Source organism: Cydia strobilella, chromosome 26, assembly GCF_947568885.1.
Source record: "Cydia strobilella chromosome 26, ilCydStro3.1, whole genome shotgun sequence".
In the NCBI taxonomy this organism is placed as follows: Eukaryota; Metazoa; Arthropoda; class Insecta; order Lepidoptera; family Tortricidae; genus Cydia; species Cydia strobilella.
The window spans coordinates 8,319,725-8,342,474 of NC_086066.1; the positions used below are offsets into that span (position 1 = coordinate 8,319,725).

Below are 22,750 nucleotides of genomic sequence, written 5' to 3' on the forward strand. Positions count from 1 at the left end.
GAACCCAGGAGCATTGGCTTCACAGGCAGGGTCACTACCCACTACGCCAGACCGGTAGTACCTAATAAAGTAAAATAAAATAAAAGAAAGTTAGGTGAGGTTAGAACTGCGATCCCGGAGAATCGAATGTCTAACAAAAACATTAGGTTACTTTAGAGCTGGGACTCAACCCCTCCTCCCCCTCAGAAACGAAAACGTTAACTTACATGAGCAATCCCCATAGAAACGAATATCTAACACAATAATATCTAGAAGAAAATTCAAGATGGAAGCAATTTTTATTTCAATTTTGACCTCACATTCATAATAAAGGGCCTCTCAGATCCTCAGATATCGACAACCGGTCTAGCCTAGTGGGTAGTGACCCTGCCTGTGAAGCCGATGGTCCTGGGTTCTAATCCCGGTAAGGGCATTTATTTGTGTGATGAACAACAGATATTTGTTCCTGAGTCATGGATGTTTTCTATGTATTTAAGTGTTTGTATAAGTATTATATATATCGTTGTCTGAGTACCCACAACACAAGCCTTCTTGAGCTTACCGTGGGATTTAGCCAATTTGTGTAAAAATGTCCCTATAATATCTATTTATTTATTTATTATTTATCTTATCGATTTACATCTTGATCAGAGAAATTAAATGAAGAAATTCAAGGTAGCGGCCGGTTTTGTCCAATTTTGACCTTAGAGCGTATTCACATTGTCCGATCCGATATCGGATGTCGGAAGGAAGTAAAATGTAAGATTTATGTGTTTCTCTGTATTTATTTATGCATTTAATCAATCATTATTACTAAAAACTGACAACGCAAAAAAGGCGGACTTAATGCCAATGGCACTCTCCTGCAGCTGTTTTTGTCATAAGCGCCTTCCGTCATCCGATATCGGAAAGAGGCTTCTGATAAATTCAGCCCTGTCGGAGCCCCCCCGTCAGCTGTCGGACCGATAATATTTGTTTGTGTGCGTATGTGTAGGCATAATGCTTGTTATAGTTTGCGTGACCGCTAAAGACGGCGCCCAGGCACGGGTTTCATTAGATAATTAGAGTAATCATACGTTTAACTATAGTACAGTAAAGCATTCTATGATAATAAAAGAGATCTTGTCATATTTCGATGTCTTAATCTGATGATGATATTGGTGATGGCTGATGACACAATGAAGTGTCCATTTCTGAGGTTTCCGGAAGCAATTAACAGTTGTAATGTCGAGTTGTGGTGTGTTAATAAAAACTACACATTTCATTTTATAGTAAAAACTACAACTCACCATTGCCTGAGACACCAGGTCTGCCCGCTCCCAGATCCGCGCTTGTAGGCACATGAATGTGCACCGCAACATGTTTTATCAAATCAGATTTCAAATCAAATCTCTCGCCACAAAGATCACACACCGGTTCTTTGTCATAATTAGGTCTGTATATTTCCTGTTCGTTATCAGAGTCTGTGTGGGGTGGCGTGGCGGTGTCGCTGGGGGCGGTCCCTCTAGGCCGGTGGTCTCGCGCGGCGCCGGCGTGGCTCGCGAGGCGCTCGAGCCGCACGGAGCAGTCCCGAGCGCGCTGTGCCCCCCCACCTCCCCCACCCCCCGCGTCACCCAGCGCCCTGCCTACAGACAATAAATGACCTTCACTATATTGGGAACATTCATATTTAATGCAGTTTGTAACCATAAAGAGTTGTGTATATTAGTAAGCTGCAGAGATAACTGATCCCCTTGCATAGAAACTTGTTTGCAAGGGGTTCAGTTATATCTGCAGCTTACTGTACATGTTAAAGAAAAAATGAACATGACCCCCTGCATAGAATTTTCGATGCAAGGGGATCAGTTATCTCTGCAGCTTTCTGTACATGTTAAAGAAAAAATCAACATACTGCGAACCACCAGAGCAACTGTGGGGCGATGCGGGCGCTCCGGCCCCAGCACGAGCTCGTCCTTGACCACATGCTCGTCATACAGGCCGGCCAGCATGGCTGCCTCACTCACGCCGCACCCGTCTGTGCTGACCGAGCACTCCTCCTTCACACACTCCTCTTCATCCACGCATTCTGCTTCCTCCTTAACAACTAAAACATAATGCATTATATAATCAACAAGATGCTATGACATGGAGCACCTGCAGGAGCACCAAGAACAAGGGTAAACTCATCTTATAAACAGTGGTTTTTATTTTAGTATCAATCAAAATTAAACCATTGTGAGACATATTTCAAAATATTTAAGTCAATACGGTTTCACTTAATATTATTTTTAGTCGCTAAAAAATAAAATGAAAATAATAGTGAGTGAAACCATATTGATCTAAATATTTTAGTATTAGTTTGAAATAGAAATCAAATATTTATTGATGAACTGTGTTTCATGCATAACAAGTATAGTTTAAATATAAACAGACTAATTGCCTGCTCAAAATGTTGCTAGTCCATTCAAATACCACTTAATGATTCAGTCTAAAAGCCAAATTCGTGAGTTACAAACTTCAAATTCATCAGTTTCAAAGTTTGTAGTACTTGAAATTTTCGTGTAACAATCTGTTAATTAACGAAGAGTGGTGTTGCCCAACACAGGCAAATTTTGCTTACCGGGCAGCAGTAGTTAGTTTGTGCCGGTTCTAGCCCCTCCTCCTCCTCCCGTTCTAGACCAAAACTTTTCCGCTAGGGGGCGCCACTAGTTAGTTTGGCAAAGATCCGTCAGATGGCGCCACTAGTTAGTTTGGCAAAGATCCGTCAGATGGCGCCACTAGTTAGTTTGGCAAAGATCCGCTAGATGGCGCCACTTGCTAGTTCCATAAAAGTCCGCCAGAGGCGCCACTAGTTAGTTCTAAAAATATCCGCTATGAAATGTATAGATGGCGCCACTTGTTAGTTCCGCAATGATCCCCGCTAGATGGCGCCACTGTGTATGTGTAAGAGCGCCTGTTGTTATTTTCATAGCAAATCCGTTAGATGGCGCCACTTGTGAGTTCCATAGAAATCCGCCAGAGGCGCCACTAGTTAGTTTGGCAAAGATCCGTGAGATGGCGCCACTTGTTAGTTCCGCAATGATCACCGCTAGATGGCGCCACTTTGTATGCGAGTTATCGATTCGCTTAATGGTTCTCGATGAAATGTATAGATGTCGCTAGAGTCAGTGGACGTGGAAGTTTTAGTTCCAAAAACATCCGCTACAAAAAGGTATAGATGAGCTGCCGTCCGAGTAGTTCTAAAAAAGTCCGCAGCTAGTTAGGCAAAGATCCGTTAGAGGAAGCTACGTTTCAAAAGTGCGCTAAGAAATGTATAGATGTCGCTAGAGTCAGTGGACGTGGAAGTTTTAGTTGCAAAAACATCCGCTACAAAAAGGTATAGATGAGCTGCCATCCGAGTAGTTCTAAAAAAGTCCGCAGCTAGTTAGGCAAAGATCCGTTAGAGGAAGCTACGTTTCAAAAGTGCGCTAAGAAATGTATAGATGCCGCCTCGTCAGTGGACGCTGCTAGTTAGTTCCAAAAACATCCGCTATGAAATGTATAGTGTAGTATAGATGCCGCTAATGCCTCGTCAGTGGATACGTGCATCTACAGCGTAGCCTATGAATGACGTCATATGGCCCAAAACTGTCACTACAAAGTACGGAATTCTCAGTGCGCGAGTCCGACTCGCACTTGTCCGTTTTTTATACCACGTCACTTGTTAGTTAGGCAAAGATCCGTTAGAGGGAGCTACGTTTAAAAATGTATAGATGGCGCTAGCAGCACCGAGTACACTTTGTAAGCTAAGTTTGTAATGAAAAAAAAAAAAACAAAAAAGTGACGGGGTGGCGCATCCATGCACAGCACAGTGGCTAAGGTCGGATTCGAACCGGCGCTATTCTTTAGCTAACCGGGCTGACGTCTCTGATGCATGATGATGATGATGAACCTCTAGGCCGCCTCGTCACTGTGTAACAAGTTCGAATTTCGAGACTATATGTGAGCAGCAGCAGAATCATAGTGAGACTAGGTGTTGTGTGAAATTCGCGGCAAGTCCGACTCGCACTTGTCCGGTTTTTTTATACCACGTTAGTGGCAAACGAGCAGACGGCTCCCCGCCCGATGGTAAGAAGTTACCGTAGCCTATGAATGGTGTCATATGGTCCACAACTGTCACTAAAAAGTATGGAATCCTCGGTGGGCGAATCCGACTCGCACTTGTCCGGTTTTTTTTAATACCACGTCAGTGGCAAACGAGCATACAACCCGCCTGATGGTAAGCAGTCACCGTAGCGTATGAACGCCTTGTCCGGTTACTCCGGTTCCTCTAACAAAAAGTACGGAATTCTGGGTGCGCGAGTCCGACTCACGCTTGTCCGTTTTTTTTATACCACGTTATTCTTTGCAGTTGGGTTTGTCGCTTTTGCTTATCAAATGTATGGAGTTTGTAGTTTACCAACCGCAAAAAGGTACAACAAGTTTGTTTTCTTATAGCACATTAGTGGAAAACGAGCAGACGGCCCCCGCCTGAAGGTAAGCAGTCACCGTAGCCTATGAACATCTTGTACTTACGGTTTTTTAATACCACGTTAGTGGCAAACAAGCAGACGGCCCGCCTGATGGTAAGCAGTCACCGTAGCCTATGAACGCCTTGTCAGCTTTTTTTAATACCACGTTAGTGGCAAACAAGCATACGACCCCGACTGATGGTAAACAGTCACCGTAACCTATGAACGCCTTGTCCGGTTCCTCTGACTAAAAAGTACGGAACTCTCGGTGGGCTAGTCCGACTCGCACTTGTCCAGGTTTTAAATATGCCGTTATTTCCACCTCAGTTTAGGTATTTATCTGCCGCCCGCCGACCGTCGCGACATTAACGTGACCTAAGCGTGTAACCGCCATGGAATTTCACGGCGCTTTTGACCTTTAGTGTGGGATATACGTACGAGACTACCAGCGCATTGCCGAAAGTTATATGTATATATTTTTCAAAATTATTACCTGTACCACGTCAGTGGCAATCAAGCATACGCCCCGCCTGATGGTAAGCAGTGTCACCGTAGCCTATGGACGCCTGCAACTTCATAGTTGCTACATGCGCGTTGCCAGACCCTTTAAACACCTACTTACTCCTTTTGAATAGGGAATGGGGAATTGCGCAATAATTTGGGTGTGTAGATATAGTTGGTTAAACCAAATTGTCAGTAAATAAGAACAATACAAACTATAATCATCCTTTTCTTTTGGGTGCTAGTACTATGTAGTAGTATGATTCTTTCTATAAGAGTTTTGAATGATTCACGGAGTTTTGAACAATTCAAAAAGTAATCACGGTCTATATCCCGGTCAATATAAGTCTAATGATTCTTTCTGTCTATGCTTGAAATGAGACAGTCCTTTGGCAAACTATAGGTAGGTTTTACTGAAATAAAAAAAGTTTAAAAGTGAATGAGTAATTATTTATTTACCAATCATTTAGTTATTTTATAATGTCCTCATACAAGGGTTTTAAAATTAATCTCTTTTCATCTTTACCATAGAAAATTTTCTCTTTTAATTTGGGTGTACATATTGTGCTTATCACTAATAAAATTGGACATGTTATCATAGAGAGTTTTACTCAAGTCTAAACAGGTAGATAATAGTATTTATTAAAATTTGACTGACATACAGTTAGTAGCGGCGTTAACATCTTTCAACGTATTCTAAAAGTTAATAAATATGACGTCACCCAATTTCTTGTCGACTATATATATATGCTAAATTCGCGTCTATCGACGGGCAAACAAGCAGACAGGTCGCCTGCAAATACTATTGTATGTTTGTACTGGCGCACTTTTCTTTGCAGTTGGACTTTTGTCGCATGTGGTTATTAAATGTATGTAGTTTGTAGTTTGCCAACAAATAAACAAACAATCAGACAGCCCGCCTGATGGTAAGCTGTCATCGCAGCCTATGGACGCCCGCAACTTCAGAGTTGTTACATGTGCGTTGCCGACCATGTATTTGAGTACTTGAAGACCAACTATAAAACAAGTTACATAATATTTGAATTACTTATACTGTTCCAATTCTCATCTAGTTTTGATGCTAATTCAATTCTCATCTCATTCATGCAAAATGTTGTGTAATTCGTGTATATCTGGATTCGGGGTTTATTTATTGAATCTTTACTGCGCTATGTGCTTGAAAGTGAATTTGGCCTGCGCTTGTCTGATAGCCAGATTGGGAGAACGTTTAAAAGTCTGATTGTGCCTATTGGTCACGAAACCCATGCGATGCTAGTGGAGTTGTTAGCTCATTAATTCGCGTATATCGGAGTTGACCTACTCTTCAATTTTTAGGGTTCCGCACCCAAGCAAAGGGTAAAAACGGGGGCGCTATTACTAAGACTCCGCTGTCTGACTGTCTGTCTGTCTGTCTGTCCTAATACAAGTTATATCAACTTAAACAGAGGATTCGACACAACTGTAACCCACTGCATGTTATACAAATAAATAATTTTGAATTTCTGTTGCCGCTATAAAAACAAATACTGAAAACAGAATAAAATAAGTATTTAAGTTGGGCTCCCATACAACAAACGTGAGTTTTTTGCCGTTTTTGCGTAATGGCACGGGACCCTTCGTGTACGTGTCCGACTCGCACTTGGCCGGTTTTTAATATTGAACCTAGTACCTATTTAATATAGATAGACGTGCCGTTCGCGTGCACGCGTGGTCATGCAATGTGGCGAAATTAAAAACACGTTTTAAGATTCATGACAACATACCAAACATAACCTTACGTGATTTGGTCGGGTTCTTTGTTACCACCATAAACCATACTAAATTAATTGTGGTGAATAAAAAAAATGTGACAAGGACAAACAATAATAGCGCTTTCTCTGCTACGATACATAAGACTATCCCGTTTGGTCATTTCCCCCCACCGCTCATGACTACGTAACACAACCATACATGTTCCAATTAGGCTATCATAAATGAGACCACAATACCGGCAACGTGCAACTGGTGCATACGCATTCTAAAATTAATTTAAAAAATCAAAAAATAACAATGGAGTACGTCATTGAACTCGTTGTGAGGCTGTGGTTCAGTAACAAGGGGTTTGGGTACAATTATAAATGTGGAGATAACGATGAAACAAATATTGCATTCATCTCAGCAATCGAGGCGCTAGCACCTGACGTGGACATTTACAAGTGGGAAGCGGCCCGGAGCGATCTCAAGAAGCTGATCAAAGAACTCCTGGAGCAGAGGTCCATCCTCCAGTTACACTCGGGATACCATGCGGAGGGGCTTCTGCTGGAGGTGCTAAGAAAACACAACATTAGATCATTCCTCTCAGTGCCTCTTAAACAGAAAACTTTAATGTGGAAAGACGCAGGGGTGTGGTTCGTGGAGGTGATTAACCCGAAAATCATAAAAAGAACGTATGTGTTTTTTGACTGCGAATAAGTGTATGTCTGTGTACCGAAATAAAAAAAAGTTTAAAGACGAATGACTATTTATCTATTTACCAATCATTTAGGTATTTTATAATATCCCCATGCAAGTATGGGGAGCGGGTTTGATATCGATTTGTTAACTGCATAAAAACGTAAAATTCGTTGTTAAGGGGCTACCTGGCGCCAAATACCTTTGATTAGTTTTCTAATGCTTTTGGATCTAATCATATTAACAGCAACGGCTTTAAGCAATAAAGTATGCCATATTTACTTCAAAGTTCATTGTCGATGAGATATTTGGTATCAAAGTTGAAAAATTTTAGGCCAAAAGACAAGAACTGAGTTGATCATGACTTGTGCTCTCACCCTCCAATATTCGTGTTAGTTACCTATCGATCCACTTAATTTTATGCAAATCAATGACATCATTTAAAAAAATGCTATGCCATGATTAGTAAACTCAAATTTATCAATTCAACTGAGACAGGAAATGAGTAAATACCCGCTAAATTCGTTATACCTAATTATATCGGCAACGGCGACGCTAGCTCTGATATGGCTTGCAAAACCAAACTTACTCTTTAAAAAGCTGTCGCAGTAAAGTTTACCAGAATCATTGTAGGTATAATTATAGGAGGGTTTCGGCCGCGATTTACGTGTCTCACGTATCGCATCAAGGTCAATGAGAAGAGCGTCTTCAAAATTTTAACACGAGAACGCCATTCTTACCGCAGAGAAGCATATATTATACATTTGTTGGAAGATTGAGGCCTGTCTGCCCATGCATTATTGCATTGCCTTTCTTGGAACTCTTCTACGTACATTTGTCTCTATTAGAAGGTATTTCTGGTCTGTGTACAGTTTGGTAAAATGACATTCGGTGTACGCGTCACGTCATGTGTTCAGTGGGCATGCTAAGGGCAAAAACCCAGGCCTTGAGTTTAGTTAATGCTTGCAGAGAGCGCCATGTGCATTTGGCGTTGCAGGCTGCTTAAAGTTTCTATTGCCGTCTTTTGGCTGGTTTTGTTACACCAAACTGCGGAGGCGTAGGTGATAATGGGCCTCGATTTTGGGCCTTATGTCTGGATCTTCGCGAAATGTAGCAGGAAATTATTTACGAGGTACGGGCGTGCCACGTGGCGGTCATGCCATGTGCGTGCATCTGCAGGGCGCGGCGGGTCGGGGGGGGGGGGGGGGGGGTCTCACCGTCTAGACAGCAGCCCACGCATTCCACAAGCATGACGTCGTGCGCAGGTGTTCAAGTCGGCTATTATGATTATTATTTTTAATTGTGATTATTGCATCATCAATCAAAGACAAGACTGCATATTTTTAAGTATACTTTGGAGGTGGTGACGATGGGGAATAGAGATAAGGGTTTATGTTAAAACAAAAAATTGGTTTATTTTCATCAAACTTATTCAATGAAAAATATAGGTATTACACAAAATATCGGCGGCATAACACTTGATTTCAGAGTCGATAATATCGCGCTTAAAATTACAAATATGCCGCATTGTTCTGTTTTGGAGTGCAAAAACTCCAGCCGGACAAGAAATATCACACATGGAGGGATTTCATATCATAGCTTACATAGCTTATTTCATTATGCAACGCTAGATGTGTCTATCTTCAAAAATAAAAATCGTAGATGCAATTTCGACATAATTTCCTCTACTGTAAAGTTTAAATTATTGTAATGGGCGTGCCGAGGAGAAGGCCCAGGGGTTCCTGTTAAACGAGCAGTGCGTTGCAGGCTTATATTGCCGTCTTTTGGTTGGTTGGTTTTGTTACACCAGACCAGACTGTGGAGGCGTAGGTGATAATGGGCTTCGATTTTGGGTCTTATGCCCCATCTTGCTCCTGCCATTCGATTATATAATATATAACAGCGACCCGCCCGGGCTTGCATAACGACATGCATACCTACTTATATAAATATATACATACTTATATACATAGATATTTCACAGGTGAGGGTTCCAAGTTAACTTTTGGTAGAAAGTGACTCCCTAGGTACATTATCTAGTCTGAGAACGGTATTATTTATCCATCAAGTCTTGGTTCTGTAAGCTTTTCGAGCTTTCGTTTCTTTGTGAATGGTACCATCACAGATCACAGTCTTGCTCGGATTAAAGGACAAGTCGGTTTTCTGTACACTAATTGAATATTGTGTTTAGAGCTCCTTGTCTAAGGTTGGAATATCATGTGTCGGCAGGGGCCTTTGATAATAGAGCCTATTGTATTGAGGGCCAGACATAGGGCGGTTTGCTTGTCCTCTAAGGATTTCTGCGCCTTGTTAACCAGGTCGAGTGCAGACAGAATAGAACAGGTCACAACACTCACAACAAAACAGGCCACAACAGATCACAACAGAACAGATCACAACCAAACAGGTTAGAACAGAACAATTAAAACCGACCATACGGGCGATTGAATATGCTACAATCACTCGACCTCGCCGAATGAGTATGGTATGTGTATCGTAGAGCACAAGTCTCAACAACAACGTCTATCTGTATGTCTGTAACTCAAAAGTAATGAAAGGATTTACATGCGGTTTTCACCGATGAATAAAGTGATTCTTGAGGAAGGTTTAGTTGTCTAATGTGTGTGTGAATTGGTTCAACTACCCATGCGAAGCCCGGGCGGGTCGCTGTTATATATTATATAATCGAATGGCAGGAGCAAGATGGGGCATAAGACCCAAAATCGAAGCCCATTATCACCTACGCCTCCACAGTCTGGTCTGGTGTAACAAAACCAACCAACCAAAAGACGGCAATATAAGCCTGCAACGCACTGCTCGTTTAACAGGAACCCCTGGGCCTTCTCCTCGGCACGCCCATTACAATAATTTAAACTTTACAGTAGAGGAAATTATGTCGAAATTGCATCTACGATTTTTATTTTTGAAGATAGACACATCTAGCGTTGCATAATGAAATAAGCTATGTAAGCTATGATATGAAATCCCTCCATGTGTGATATTTCTTGTCCGGCTGGAGTTTTTGCACTCCAAAACAGAACAATGCGGCATATTTGTAATTTTAAGCGCGATATTATCGACTCTGAAATCAAGTGTTATGCCGCCGATATTTTGTGTAATACCTATATTTTTCATTGAATAAGTTTGATGAAAATAAACCAATTTTTTGTTTTAACATAAACCCTTATCTCTATTCCCCATCGTCACCACCTCCAAAGTATACTTAAAAATATGCAGTCTTGTCTTTGATTGATGATGCAATAATCACAATTAAAAATAATAATCATAATAGCCGACTTGAACACCTGCGCACGACGTCATGCTTGTGGAATGCGTGGGCTGCTGTCTAGACGGTGAGACCCCCCCCCCCCCCGACCCGCCGCGCCCTGCAGATGCACGCACATGGCATGACCGCCACGTGGCACGCCCGTACCTCGTAAATAATTTCCTGCTACATTTCGCGAAGATCCAGACATAAGGCCCAAAATCGAGGCCCATTATCACCTACGCCTCCGCAGTTTGGTGTAACAAAACCAGCCAAAAGACGGCAATAGAAACTTTAAGCAGCCTGCAACGCCAAATGCACATGGCGCTCTCTGCAAGCATTAACTAAACTCAAGGCCTGGGTTTTTGCCCTTAGCATGCCCACTGAACACATGACGTGACGCGTACACCGAATGTCATTTTACCAAACTGTACACAGACCAGAAATACCTTCTAATAGAGACAAATGTACGTAGAAGAGTTCCAAGAAAGGCAATGCAATAATGCATGGGCAGACAGGCCTCAATCTTCCAACAAATGTATAATATATGCTTCTCTGCGGTAAGAATGGCGTTCTCGTGTTAAAATTTTGAAGACGCTCTTCTCATTGACCTTGATGCGATACGTGAGACACGTAAATCGCGGCCGAAACCCTCCTATAATTATACCTACAATGATTCTGGTAAACTTTACTGCGACAGCTTTTTAAAGAGTAAGTTTGGTTTTGCAAGCCATATCAGAGCTAGCGTCGCCGTTGCCGATATAATTAGGTATAACGAATTTAGCGGGTATTTACTCATTTCCTGTCTCAGTTGAATTGATAAATTTGAGTTTACTAATCATGGCATAGCATTTTTTTAAATGATGTCATTGATTTGCATAAAATTAAGTGGATCGATAGGTAACTAACACGAATATTGGAGGGTGAGAGCACAAGTCATGATCAACTCAGTTCTTGTCTTTTGGCCTAAAATTTTTCAACTTTGATACCAAATATCTCATCGACAATGAACTTTGAAGTAAATATGGCATACTTTATTGCTTAAAGCCGTTGCTGTTAATATGATTAGATCCAAAAGCATTAGAAAACTAATCAAAGGTATTTGGCGCCAGGTAGCCCCTTAACAACGAATTTTACGTTTTTATGCAGTTAACAAATCGATATCAAACCCGCTCCCCATACTTGCATGGGGATATTATAAAATACCTAAATGATTGGTAAATAGATAAATAGTCATTCGTCTTTAAACTTTTTTTTATTTCGGTACACAGACATACACTTATTCGCAGTCAAAAAACACATACGTTCTTTTTATGATTTTCGGGTTAATCACCTCCACGAACCACACCCCTGCGTCTTTCCACATTAAAGTTTTCTGTTTAAGAGGCACTGAGAGGAATGATCTAATGTTGTGTTTTCTTAGCACCTCCAGCAGAAGCCCCTCCGCATGGTATCCCGAGTGTAACTGGAGGATGGACCTCTGCTCCAGGAGTTCTTTGATCAGCTTCTTGAGATCGCTCCGGGCCGCTTCCCACTTGTAAATGTCCACGTCAGGTGCTAGCGCCTCGATTGCTGAGATGAATGCAATATTTGTTTCATCGTTATCTCCACATTTATAATTGTACCCAAACCCCTTGTTACTGAACCACAGCCTCACAACGAGTTCAATGACGTACTCCATTGTTATTTTTTGATTTTTTAAATTAATTTTAGAATGCGTATGCACCAGTTGCACGTTGCCGGTATTGTGGTCTCATTTATGATAGCCTAATTGGAACATGTATGGTTGTGTTACGTAGTCATGAGCGGTGGGGGGAAATGACCAAACGGGATAGTCTTATGTATCGTAGCAGAGAAAGCGCTATTATTGTTTGTCCTTGTCACATTTTTTTTATTCACCACAATTAATTTAGTATGGTTTATGGTGGTAACAAAGAACCCGACCAAATCACGTAAGGTTATGTTTGGTATGTTGTCATGAATCTTAAAACGTGTTTTTAATTTCGCCACATTGCATGACCACGCGTGCACGCGAACGGCACGTCTATCTATATTAAATAGGTACTAGGTTCAATATTAAAAACCGGCCAAGTGCGAGTCGGACACGTACACGAAGGGTCCCGTGCCATTACGCAAAAACGGCAAAAAACTCACGTTTGTTGTATGGGAGCCCAACTTAAATACTTATTTTATTCTGTTTTCAGTATTTGTTTTTATAGCGGCAACAGAAATTCAAAATTATTTATTTGTATAACATGCAGTGGGTTACAGTTGTGTCGAATCCTCTGTTTAAGTTGATATAACTTGTATTAGGACAGACAGACAGACAGACAGTCAGACAGCGGAGTCTTAGTAATAGCGCCCCCGTTTTTACCCTTTGCTTGGGTGCGGAACCCTAAAAATTGAAGAGTAGGTCAACTCCGATATACGCGAATTAATGAGCTAACAACTCCACTAGCATCGCATGGGTTTCGTGACCAATAGGCACAATCAGACTTTTAAACGTTCTCCCAATCTGGCTATCAGACAAGCGCAGGCCAAATTCACTTTCAAGCACATAGCGCAGTAAAGATTCAATAAATAAACCCCGAATCCAGATATACACGAATTACACAACATTTTGCATGAATGAGATGAGAATTGAATTAGCATCAAAACTAGATGAGAATTGGAACAGTATAAGTAATTCAAATATTATGTAACTTGTTTTATAGTTGGTCTTCAAGTACTCAAATACATGGTCGGCAACGCACATGTAACAACTCTGAAGTTGCGGGCGTCCATAGGCTGCGATGACAGCTTACCATCAGGCGGGCTGTCTGATTGTTTGTTTATTTGTTGGCAAACTACAAACTACATACATTTAATAACCACATGCGACAAAAGTCCAACTGCAAAGAAAAGTGCGCCAGTACAAACATACAATAGTATTTGCAGGCGACCTGTCTGCTTGTTTGCCCGTCGATAGACGCGAATTTAGCATATATATATAGTCGACAAGAAATTGGGTGACGTCATATTTATTAACTTTTAGAATACGTTGAAAGATGTTAACGCCGCTACTAACTGTATGTCAGTCAAATTTTAATAAATACTATTATCTACCTGTTTAGACTTGAGTAAAACTCTCTATGATAACATGTCCAATTTTATTAGTGATAAGCACAATATGTACACCCAAATTAAAAGAGAAAATTTTCTATGGTAAAGATGAAAAGAGATTAATTTTAAAACCCTTGTATGAGGACATTATAAAATAACTAAATGATTGGTAAATAAATAATTACTCATTCACTTTTAAACTTTTTTTATTTCAGTAAAACCTACCTATAGTTTGCCAAAGGACTGTCTCATTTCAAGCATAGACAGAAAGAATCATTAGACTTATATTGACCGGGATATAGACCGTGATTACTTTTTGAATTGTTCAAAACTCCGTGAATCATTCAAAACTCTTATAGAAAGAATCATACTACTACATAGTACTAGCACCCAAAAGAAAAGGATGATTATAGTTTGTATTGTTCTTATTTACTGACAATTTGGTTTAACCAACTATATCTACACACCCAAATTATTGCGCAATTCCCCATTCCCTATTCAAAAGGAGTAAGTAGGTGTTTAAAGGGTCTGGCAACGCGCATGTAGCAACTATGAAGTTGCAGGCGTCCATAGGCTACGGTGACACTGCTTACCATCAGGCGGGGCGTATGCTTGATTGCCACTGACGTGGTACAGGTAATAATTTTGAAAAATATATACATATAACTTTCGGCAATGCGCTGGTAGTCTCGTACGTATATCCCACACTAAAGGTCAAAAGCGCCGTGAAATTCCATGGCGCTTACACGCTTAGGTCACGTTAATGTCGCGACGGTCGGCGGGCGGCAGATAAATACCTAAACTGAGGTGGAAATAACGGCATATTTAAAACCTGGACAAGTGCGAGTCGGACTAGCCCACCGAGAGTTCCGTACTTTTTAGTCAGAGGAACCGGACAAGGCGTTCATAGGTTACGGTGACTGTTTACCATCAGTCGGGGTCGTATGCTTGTTTGCCACTAACGTGGTATTAAAAAAAGCTGACAAGGCGTTCATAGGCTACGGTGACTGCTTACCATCAGGCGGGCCGTCTGCTTGTTTGCCACTAACGTGGTATTAAAAAACCGTAAGTACAAGATGTTCATAGGCTACGGTGACTGCTTACCTTCAGGCGGGGGCCGTCTGCTCGTTTGCCACTAATGTGCTATAAGAAAACAAACTTGTTGTACCTTTTTGCGGTTGGTAAACTACAAACTCCATACATTTGATAAGCAAAAGCGACAAACCCAACTGCAAAGAATAACGTGGTATAAAAAAAACGGACAAGCGTGAGTCGGACTCGCGCACCCAGAATTCCGTACTTTTTGTTAGAGGAACCGGAGTAACCGGACAAGGCGTTCATACGCTACGGTGACTGCTTACCATCAGGCGGGTTGTATGCTCGTTTGCCACTGACGTGGTATTAAAAAAAACCGGACAAGTGCGAGTCGGATTCGCCCACCGAGGATTCCATACTTTTTAGTGACAGTTGTGGACCATATGACACCATTCATAGGCTACGGTAACTTCTTACCATCGGGCGGGGAGCCGTCTGCTCGTTTGCCACTAACGTGGTATAAAAAAACCGGACAAGTGCGAGTCGGACTTGCCGCGAATTTCACACAACACCTAGTCTCACTATGATTCTGCTGCTGCTCACATATAGTCTCGAAATTCGAACTTGTTACACAGTGACGAGGCGGCCTAGAGGTTCATCATCATCATCATGCATCAGAGACGTCAGCCCGGTTAGCTAAAGAATAGCGCCGGTTCGAATCCGACCTTAGCCACTGTGCTGTGCATGGATGCGCCACCCCGTCACTTTTTTGTTTTTTTTTTTTTCATTACAAACTTAGCTTACAAAGTGTACTCGGTGCTGCTAGCGCCATCTATACATTTTTAAACGTAGCTCCCTCTAACGGATCTTTGCCTAACTAACAAGTGACGTGGTATAAAAAACGGACAAGTGCGAGTCGGACTCGCGCACTGAGAATTCCGTACTTTGTAGTGACAGTTTTGGGCCATATGACGTCATTCATAGGCTACGCTGTAGATGCACGTATCCACTGACGAGGCATTAGCGGCATCTATACTACACTATACATTTCATAGCGGATGTTTTTGGAACTAACTAGCAGCGTCCACTGACGAGGCGGCATCTATACATTTCTTAGCGCACTTTTGAAACGTAGCTTCCTCTAACGGATCTTTGCCTAACTAGCTGCGGACTTTTTTAGAACTACTCGGACGGCAGCTCATCTATACCTTTTTGTAGCGGATGTTTTTGCAACTAAAACTTCCACGTCCACTGACTCTAGCGACATCTATACATTTCTTAGCGCACTTTTGAAACGTAGCTTCCTCTAACGGATCTTTGCCTAACTAGCTGCGGACTTTTTTAGAACTACTCGGACGGCAGCTCATCTATACCTTTTTGTAGCGGATGTTTTTGGAACTAAAACTTCCACGTCCACTGACTCTAGCGACATCTATACATTTCATCGAGAACCATTAAGCGAATCGATAACTCGCATACAAAGTGGCGCCATCTAGCGGTGATCATTGCGGAACTAACAAGTGGCGCCATCTCACGGATCTTTGCCAAACTAACTAGTGGCGCCTCTGGCGGATTTCTATGGAACTCACAAGTGGCGCCATCTAACGGATTTGCTATGAAAATAACAACAGGCGCTCTTACACATACACAGTGGCGCCATCTAGCGGGGATCATTGCGGAACTAACAAGTGGCGCCATCTATACATTTCATAGCGGATATTTTTAGAACTAACTAGTGGCGCCTCTGGCGGACTTTTATGGAACTAGCAAGTGGCGCCATCTAGCGGATCTTTGCCAAACTAACTAGTGGCGCCATCTGACGGATCTTTGCCAAACTAACTAGTGGCGCCATCTGACGGATCTTTGCCAAACTAACTAGTGGCGCCCCCTAGCGGAAAAGTTTTGGTCTAGAACGGGAGGAGGAGGAGGGGCTAGAACCGGCACAAACTAACTACTGGCAGCACTATCCCCTACCACAGAATAACTAATAGTACAGAAAATTCACTCCTTCACAAAAGTCAGATTTAGGCATAAAATTATACCTATGCTCGCTGCTTGCTTGCACAAAATTGAAACTTATAATACTTTATAAACACCTGTATATTTTACGAAAATAAATAATTTTAATTACAATTTTAATTTAATTTGATTCGTGACTGTATTAGTGAGTCGGGCTAAATTTTAGAAAAAAAGTATAAAAAAGACAAGGTATTTTGAAAATAAAATGAACTGAAATTGTATTATTCTAGAAATAATTTTAAATATGTAGAATAAAATTAAACTAATTAAACTAGAATCATACAAGTCATCAAATTTTTTATTTTATTTTATTTCCACACATACAATTATCATTACAGGATGAACCCAATGCGATAATTTAGCAAAAAATTTATTGTAATCATAATAGCCTTTATTGCCGAAACTAAAACAAATACAAGTGATAAATACAAAATATCCAAGACAGTAAAAATTTAAACTTAGTATTAGGCCTGTTTCACGGTTCACCCCGACCATGTGGTGACAGATGATTTGATGGAGTTATTGCTTCAAGTATAATTGCCTTTTTGGGCTGTTGAAAATAATAATAACCTCAGACTGAGGCAGGAGCAAAGCAAAAAAACACAAAGGTAATATATGTATTATTGGCCGGTACTGTAGATCATAAAATAATAATAATAAAATAATATTTCAGCCTATATACGTCTCACAGCTGGGCACAGATCATATATCATTCGCGAGATCATATTACTTGAATTGTGAAGCAACTCTCGTGAGGGGTTTTTAATCACAGAACTATATGTTTGTTATAGAAGTAACTGTGAGTAATGTTATAGTGAGCTCACCGTGGCCACCAGCCCACGCGGGCTCCTGCCACTCCTGCTTCACGCGCGCCATGCCGCCGCCCGCGCTCGCCTCCATCCCGCACAAAGCCACACGAGGGCTTCTAATAATTACTGCGCAAACAACTAGACAAAAAGACACAATGTTCTCACCGATCGCAACAGCGATTAATAAAATAATAACAAATAACCACGCTACAAGAGTAAGAGTAACAACCGCAATACGCAATATGCGAAAGCGAAAGCTGACAGCGTCAAAACTGACAAGTAAAGTAAATAAAGTTATGGCGTCTGCGTCTCCAAATGGTGCCGCCTGCCGCCTGACATTTGTTGTAATGTAAAGGATCCTCCACACTCATGCCCGAATCGCGGCGCGAGTTCGCTAATCAGCGAAATAGACTCCACACTCGCGTTCGCGGCTTCGCGACGCGTAGTCTGTAGCGGGCCTAGGTCTGTAGAAACACAATAAACCTTAAACCGCCTCCACACTCGTGCGCGAATCGCGGCGCGAACGTGAGTGTGGCGTCTAGTTCCCTAATCAGCGATTCGCGCACGAGTGTGGATGGGACTTTAAGTAGGAGCAACGAGTTAATGTATCGCAAATCGCTTACGATTATTGGTGAGGTTTGTAGACACCATTAGTTTTAATAGTATCTACAGACGGGTGCGCCGGACCGCGACCTTGGAGCGGTCAAAATATTTCTTTCTCGCTCTCACTTATAACTGCGTCCTTAACGCACGTACCCCGGACCATCTTACACACGATCGAACGTGAGCAGAGGGCCTACCGAGAACCACGTTCGACGTGTTGCGTGCGTTCGAGGTCGTGCGGCCGCAATCGGCCGTCTGTAAACACTTTCATTCAGTCTTTTAAAATTAGTGGAACGCCCTGCCCGAGTCTGTGTTCCCGCATGAGTACAATCTGGGGCTCTTCAAGGCAAGAGTTAATAGGTATCTCATAGGTAAGCGTGCTCCACCGTAGACCGCATCATCACTTACCATCAGGTGGGATCGTGGTCAAACGCCTGCCTATTCATTTTTTTTTTTAAATATGGCTTTAGTCCAGTGGGCCCATTTCGCCAGTATCAAGGTCTTTAATAGGAGCTTTAAATACGACTAAAATTGTACGGTTAGTACAAGACAGTGTACGGTGATTTCATTATCTCTTGTAAAGCGATAGACTTTAAGCACCCTCCACACTCGTACGCGCATCACGGCGCAAATTGTGGAGCAAGTTTTACAAGAAACACGTGGGCTCAGCCGTAGACTTCAAAATGGTGGTTAAACGCGCTTCAAGATTAATTCCCTATTCACTGCACATCACCACATTCATTTACTGTATAATAAGCTATCGATAAAACACTTTAAACAATATTCATGAGCAAAAACAAAGGAATTGTGACGTTTTCAACCAAATAGTACCACATTGTCGCTTGTCATAAGGTTGATTTCGAATTGAATCTCTATTATTTTTTTTATACCACGTCGGTGGCAATCAAGCATACGGCCCGCCTGATGGTAAGCAGTTACCGTAGCCTATGAACGCCTGCAACACCAGAGATATTACACGCGCGTTGCCGACCCTTTAAAAACCTGTACACTCCTTATATATGGAAATAGCGCCTTATTGACAACCGACAATAAGTACCCTTTTGGTTGAAAATGGCACAATTAATCAATAGGGTAACTATCAAGATGGCGCTCGGACCGGAAGTCCCCGGTCCCCGTAAACCATGAATCTAGTATAAAACCATGAATCTAGTATCTAGTATAAAACTAATTAATTAGGCATGAGTGGTGGGGGAACTGTCAGAACGGGATAGTCTTATGTATCTTTCAGTAGGAGTAGCAGAGAAAGCATTTATAATTTAGCATTTTTAATTTTTCACAGGTTTTATGAGCCATCTTGCTTGATCCGCGATAATAATTATTATTATTGATTGTCCTTGTTATACTTACATTTTTTCATTCCCCACCGTAAATTTATATGGTTTATGGTGGGCTACAAATCTACTCGACCAATCATATTGTCATATTGCGTCATATCGCTGGCCAATCTGACGCGAATTTAGAGTCGCCGAGATGAAAGAAAAAATCACCAACTTGTAACCAAAAAGTACGGAACCCTCTGTGGGCGAGTCCGACTCGCACTTGGCCGGTTTTTAGTATTTGTTGTTATAGCGGCAACAGAAATACATCATCTGTGAAAATTTCAAGTGTCCAGCTATCACGGTACATGAGATACAGCCTGGTGACAGACGGACGGACAGTGGAGTCTTAGTAATAGGGTCCCGTTTTTACCCTTTGGGTACGCAACCCTAAAAATATGACCATGTGTCTTATACGTGCGTTACTCTAAGTGTGCCATTTAGCTTAAAATATGATCCAATTGATGATCAATGAAATCATACTCTTTTTTACAGATCTTCCGGAATCTACTACCTGCAGACCAATGATGCCGCGCCTTTCTCTCGAGGCTAAACTTAACATTATTTGAGGCATTTTCTATGAAAAGGGACCTTATTGTCGATGGCGCTTACGCCGCACAGCGTCGCGCGGCATTGTATTTATATCGGAGCATCGTTTATAATGGCGTAAACGCCATCGACAATAAGGTCCCTTTTTATAGAAAATACCACATATTAGGGGAAATCTTCCCAGATCGACTTAGCCCTAAACTAAGCAAAAGCTTGTACTGTGGGTGCTAGGCGACGATATACATACTTATATACATAGAAAACCCCCATGACTCAGGAACAAAGAACAAATATTAGTGTTCATCACACAAATAAATGCCCTTACCGGGATTCGAACCCAGGACCATCGGCTTTGCAGACAGGGTCACTACCCACTAGGCCAGACCGTTCGTCAAATATCAACCTTAAGGGTCTCCCTTTATATGTCGACGCGGAATCGGCAAAAGCCGATAGAAATGACCTTTATGTCTGTGCAATACGAGCGAAAATCTCTTCATTCGACTCGGCTCGCATCGGCCGACGCCTCTTTCGCTCTTATTGCGCAGACAAAGGTTTTTTCTATCGGCTTTGGCCGATTCCGCGTCACTTATAAGACCATTAGGAGTTCGCTGTAATAATAACTCAATGAAGTCATTAAGTAATTTTTTATTTTTAACACTTTTTAAACTTATAGCGAGGTCTATAGTTCTCAGAGCCACTAGTTTATCACAGTAGCACAGAATAAGTAATAGTATTATCATACAGAACGGCCACGCACCGCCTCGCCCCGATTCGAATTACCTCGCCCCGCGACACCAGATTGACGGCCGTTTGCCGGCCGCTCAGTACTGTTTGTAAGCAACTTACTCACACAATGACGCATGATGCGTGTACAGACGTGCCGTTCACACATAGAAACGCAAGTGGTTTTTGATGTATAGCGTGTCCACCCTGTGACAGTAGTAACATTTACCGGGCGATGTTTCATCTCATGAGTCCGTAACCGTCCTTCCCGATTCCACTTGTATGTAATCACTGTAGTTACATTTCAAGAGGCTTTCACCTGTATGTATTATCTCATGAATCCGTAACTTTCGTTTTGCACTTCTAATCAACTAATCACAATAGGGATGATGACACATGTTGAATTTTATAACAAAATCTAGTAAAATAGATAGCGAATGAGCAATTTATGACAATAATGTGGATATTAAAATAATATATGGAAATGATAAAAAATATAGGATTTTAAAGTTTCAAAAAGGAATAAAGTAAAGATACCATTCGATTCCTTGCATGTTATCAAAACAAAGATTGTATGGCAACTATATGCATAAACGCAATATTTCACTGACAAAATCGCAATTTTACTTATTTTCCATACATTCAAGATGGGCTCTCAGTGACCTTGACGTCACGTTCGCTTATCGTTTTGTTAGCAGCGTTTCGCGAGTGAAGTACGACTGTCGGACTTTGACTATCATTTCTGACTTTTATATTGCTTTAATGCAATGGGTCCCATATAGGCATTTGATCCCAAAAACAAACCTGATCGATTGATACCATTAATAAAAATTTGTCATCAAGACTATAGTCCAAATAAATAAAATAAAAATACAAGAAGCGGGCTGGGGACTTCCGCATTCACATCTAATGACAGTGGCCATATCAAAGCTTCTTAACTTTAACTAGTGTGTAGATTCATATGTCTCTTTAAGTATGCCTTCTGCCTGCACTTGTATTCGCAGTAATTACACTGAAAAGGATGTTCACCCGAGTGTATCATTTGATGTCGTCGTAAACTTGTTTTGTTAGTGCACTTGTAATCACAGTATTTACACTTAAAGGGGTTTTCACCTATGTGTATCATCTCATGAATCCGTAAGTGTGCTTTTTGTTTGCACTTGTAATCACAGTAGTTGCATTTAAAGGGTGTTTGTATGTATCATCTCATGTCTACGTAAGGAGCCTTTTCGATTGCACTTGTAATCACAGTAGTTGCATTTAAAGGGTGTTTCACCTGTATGTATCATCTCATGGGTCCGTAAGGAGAATTTTCGATTGCACTTGTATTCACAGTTTTTACACTTAAAGGGGTTTTCACCTGTGTGTATCATCTCATGAATCCGTAAGTGTCCTTTTTGTTTGCACTTGTAATCACAGTTTTTACACTTAAATGGTTTTTCACCTGTGTGTATCATCTCATGAATCCGTAAGTGTGCTTTTCGTTTGCACTTGTAATCACAGTAGTTGCATTTAAAGGGTGTTTCACCTGTGTGTATCATCTCATGAATCCGTAAGTGTTCTTTTCCTTTGCACTTGTAATCACAGTTTTTACACTTAAAGGGGTTTTCACCTGTGTGTATCATCTCATGAATCCGTAAGCGTGCTTTTCGTTTGCACTTGTAATCACAGTTTTTACACTTAAATGGTTTTTCACCTGTATGTATCATCTCATGTCTACGTAAGAATCCTTTTTGATTGCACTTGTAATCACAGTAGTTGCATTTAAAGGGTGTTTCACCTGTATGTATCATCTCATGTCTACGTAAGGAGCTTTTATGTTTGCACTTGTAATCACAGTAGTTGCATTTAAAGGGTGTTTCACCTGTATGTATCCTCTCATGTCTACGTAAGAATCCTTTTTTATTGCACTTGTAATCACAGTTGTTA

The 22,750-nt window shown here is 41.3% G+C and overlaps 1 protein-coding gene across 1 annotated transcript in view; it reads left to right on the forward strand.

Annotated features, from left to right (window-relative positions):
- Positions 1-20,108, forward strand: part of LOC134753378 (pancreatic triacylglycerol lipase-like) — a 36,298-nt gene extending 16,190 nt beyond the window's left edge. Inside the window, exon 8 of the mRNA XM_063689265.1 lies at positions 20,045-20,108. Within this exon, the coding sequence (XP_063545335.1) occupies positions 20,045-20,102 (58 nt within the window). The 3' untranslated portion in view covers positions 20,103-20,108. The remainder of the gene's footprint in view (positions 1-20,044) is intronic.
- Positions 20,109-22,750: the final 2,642 nt, after the last annotated feature.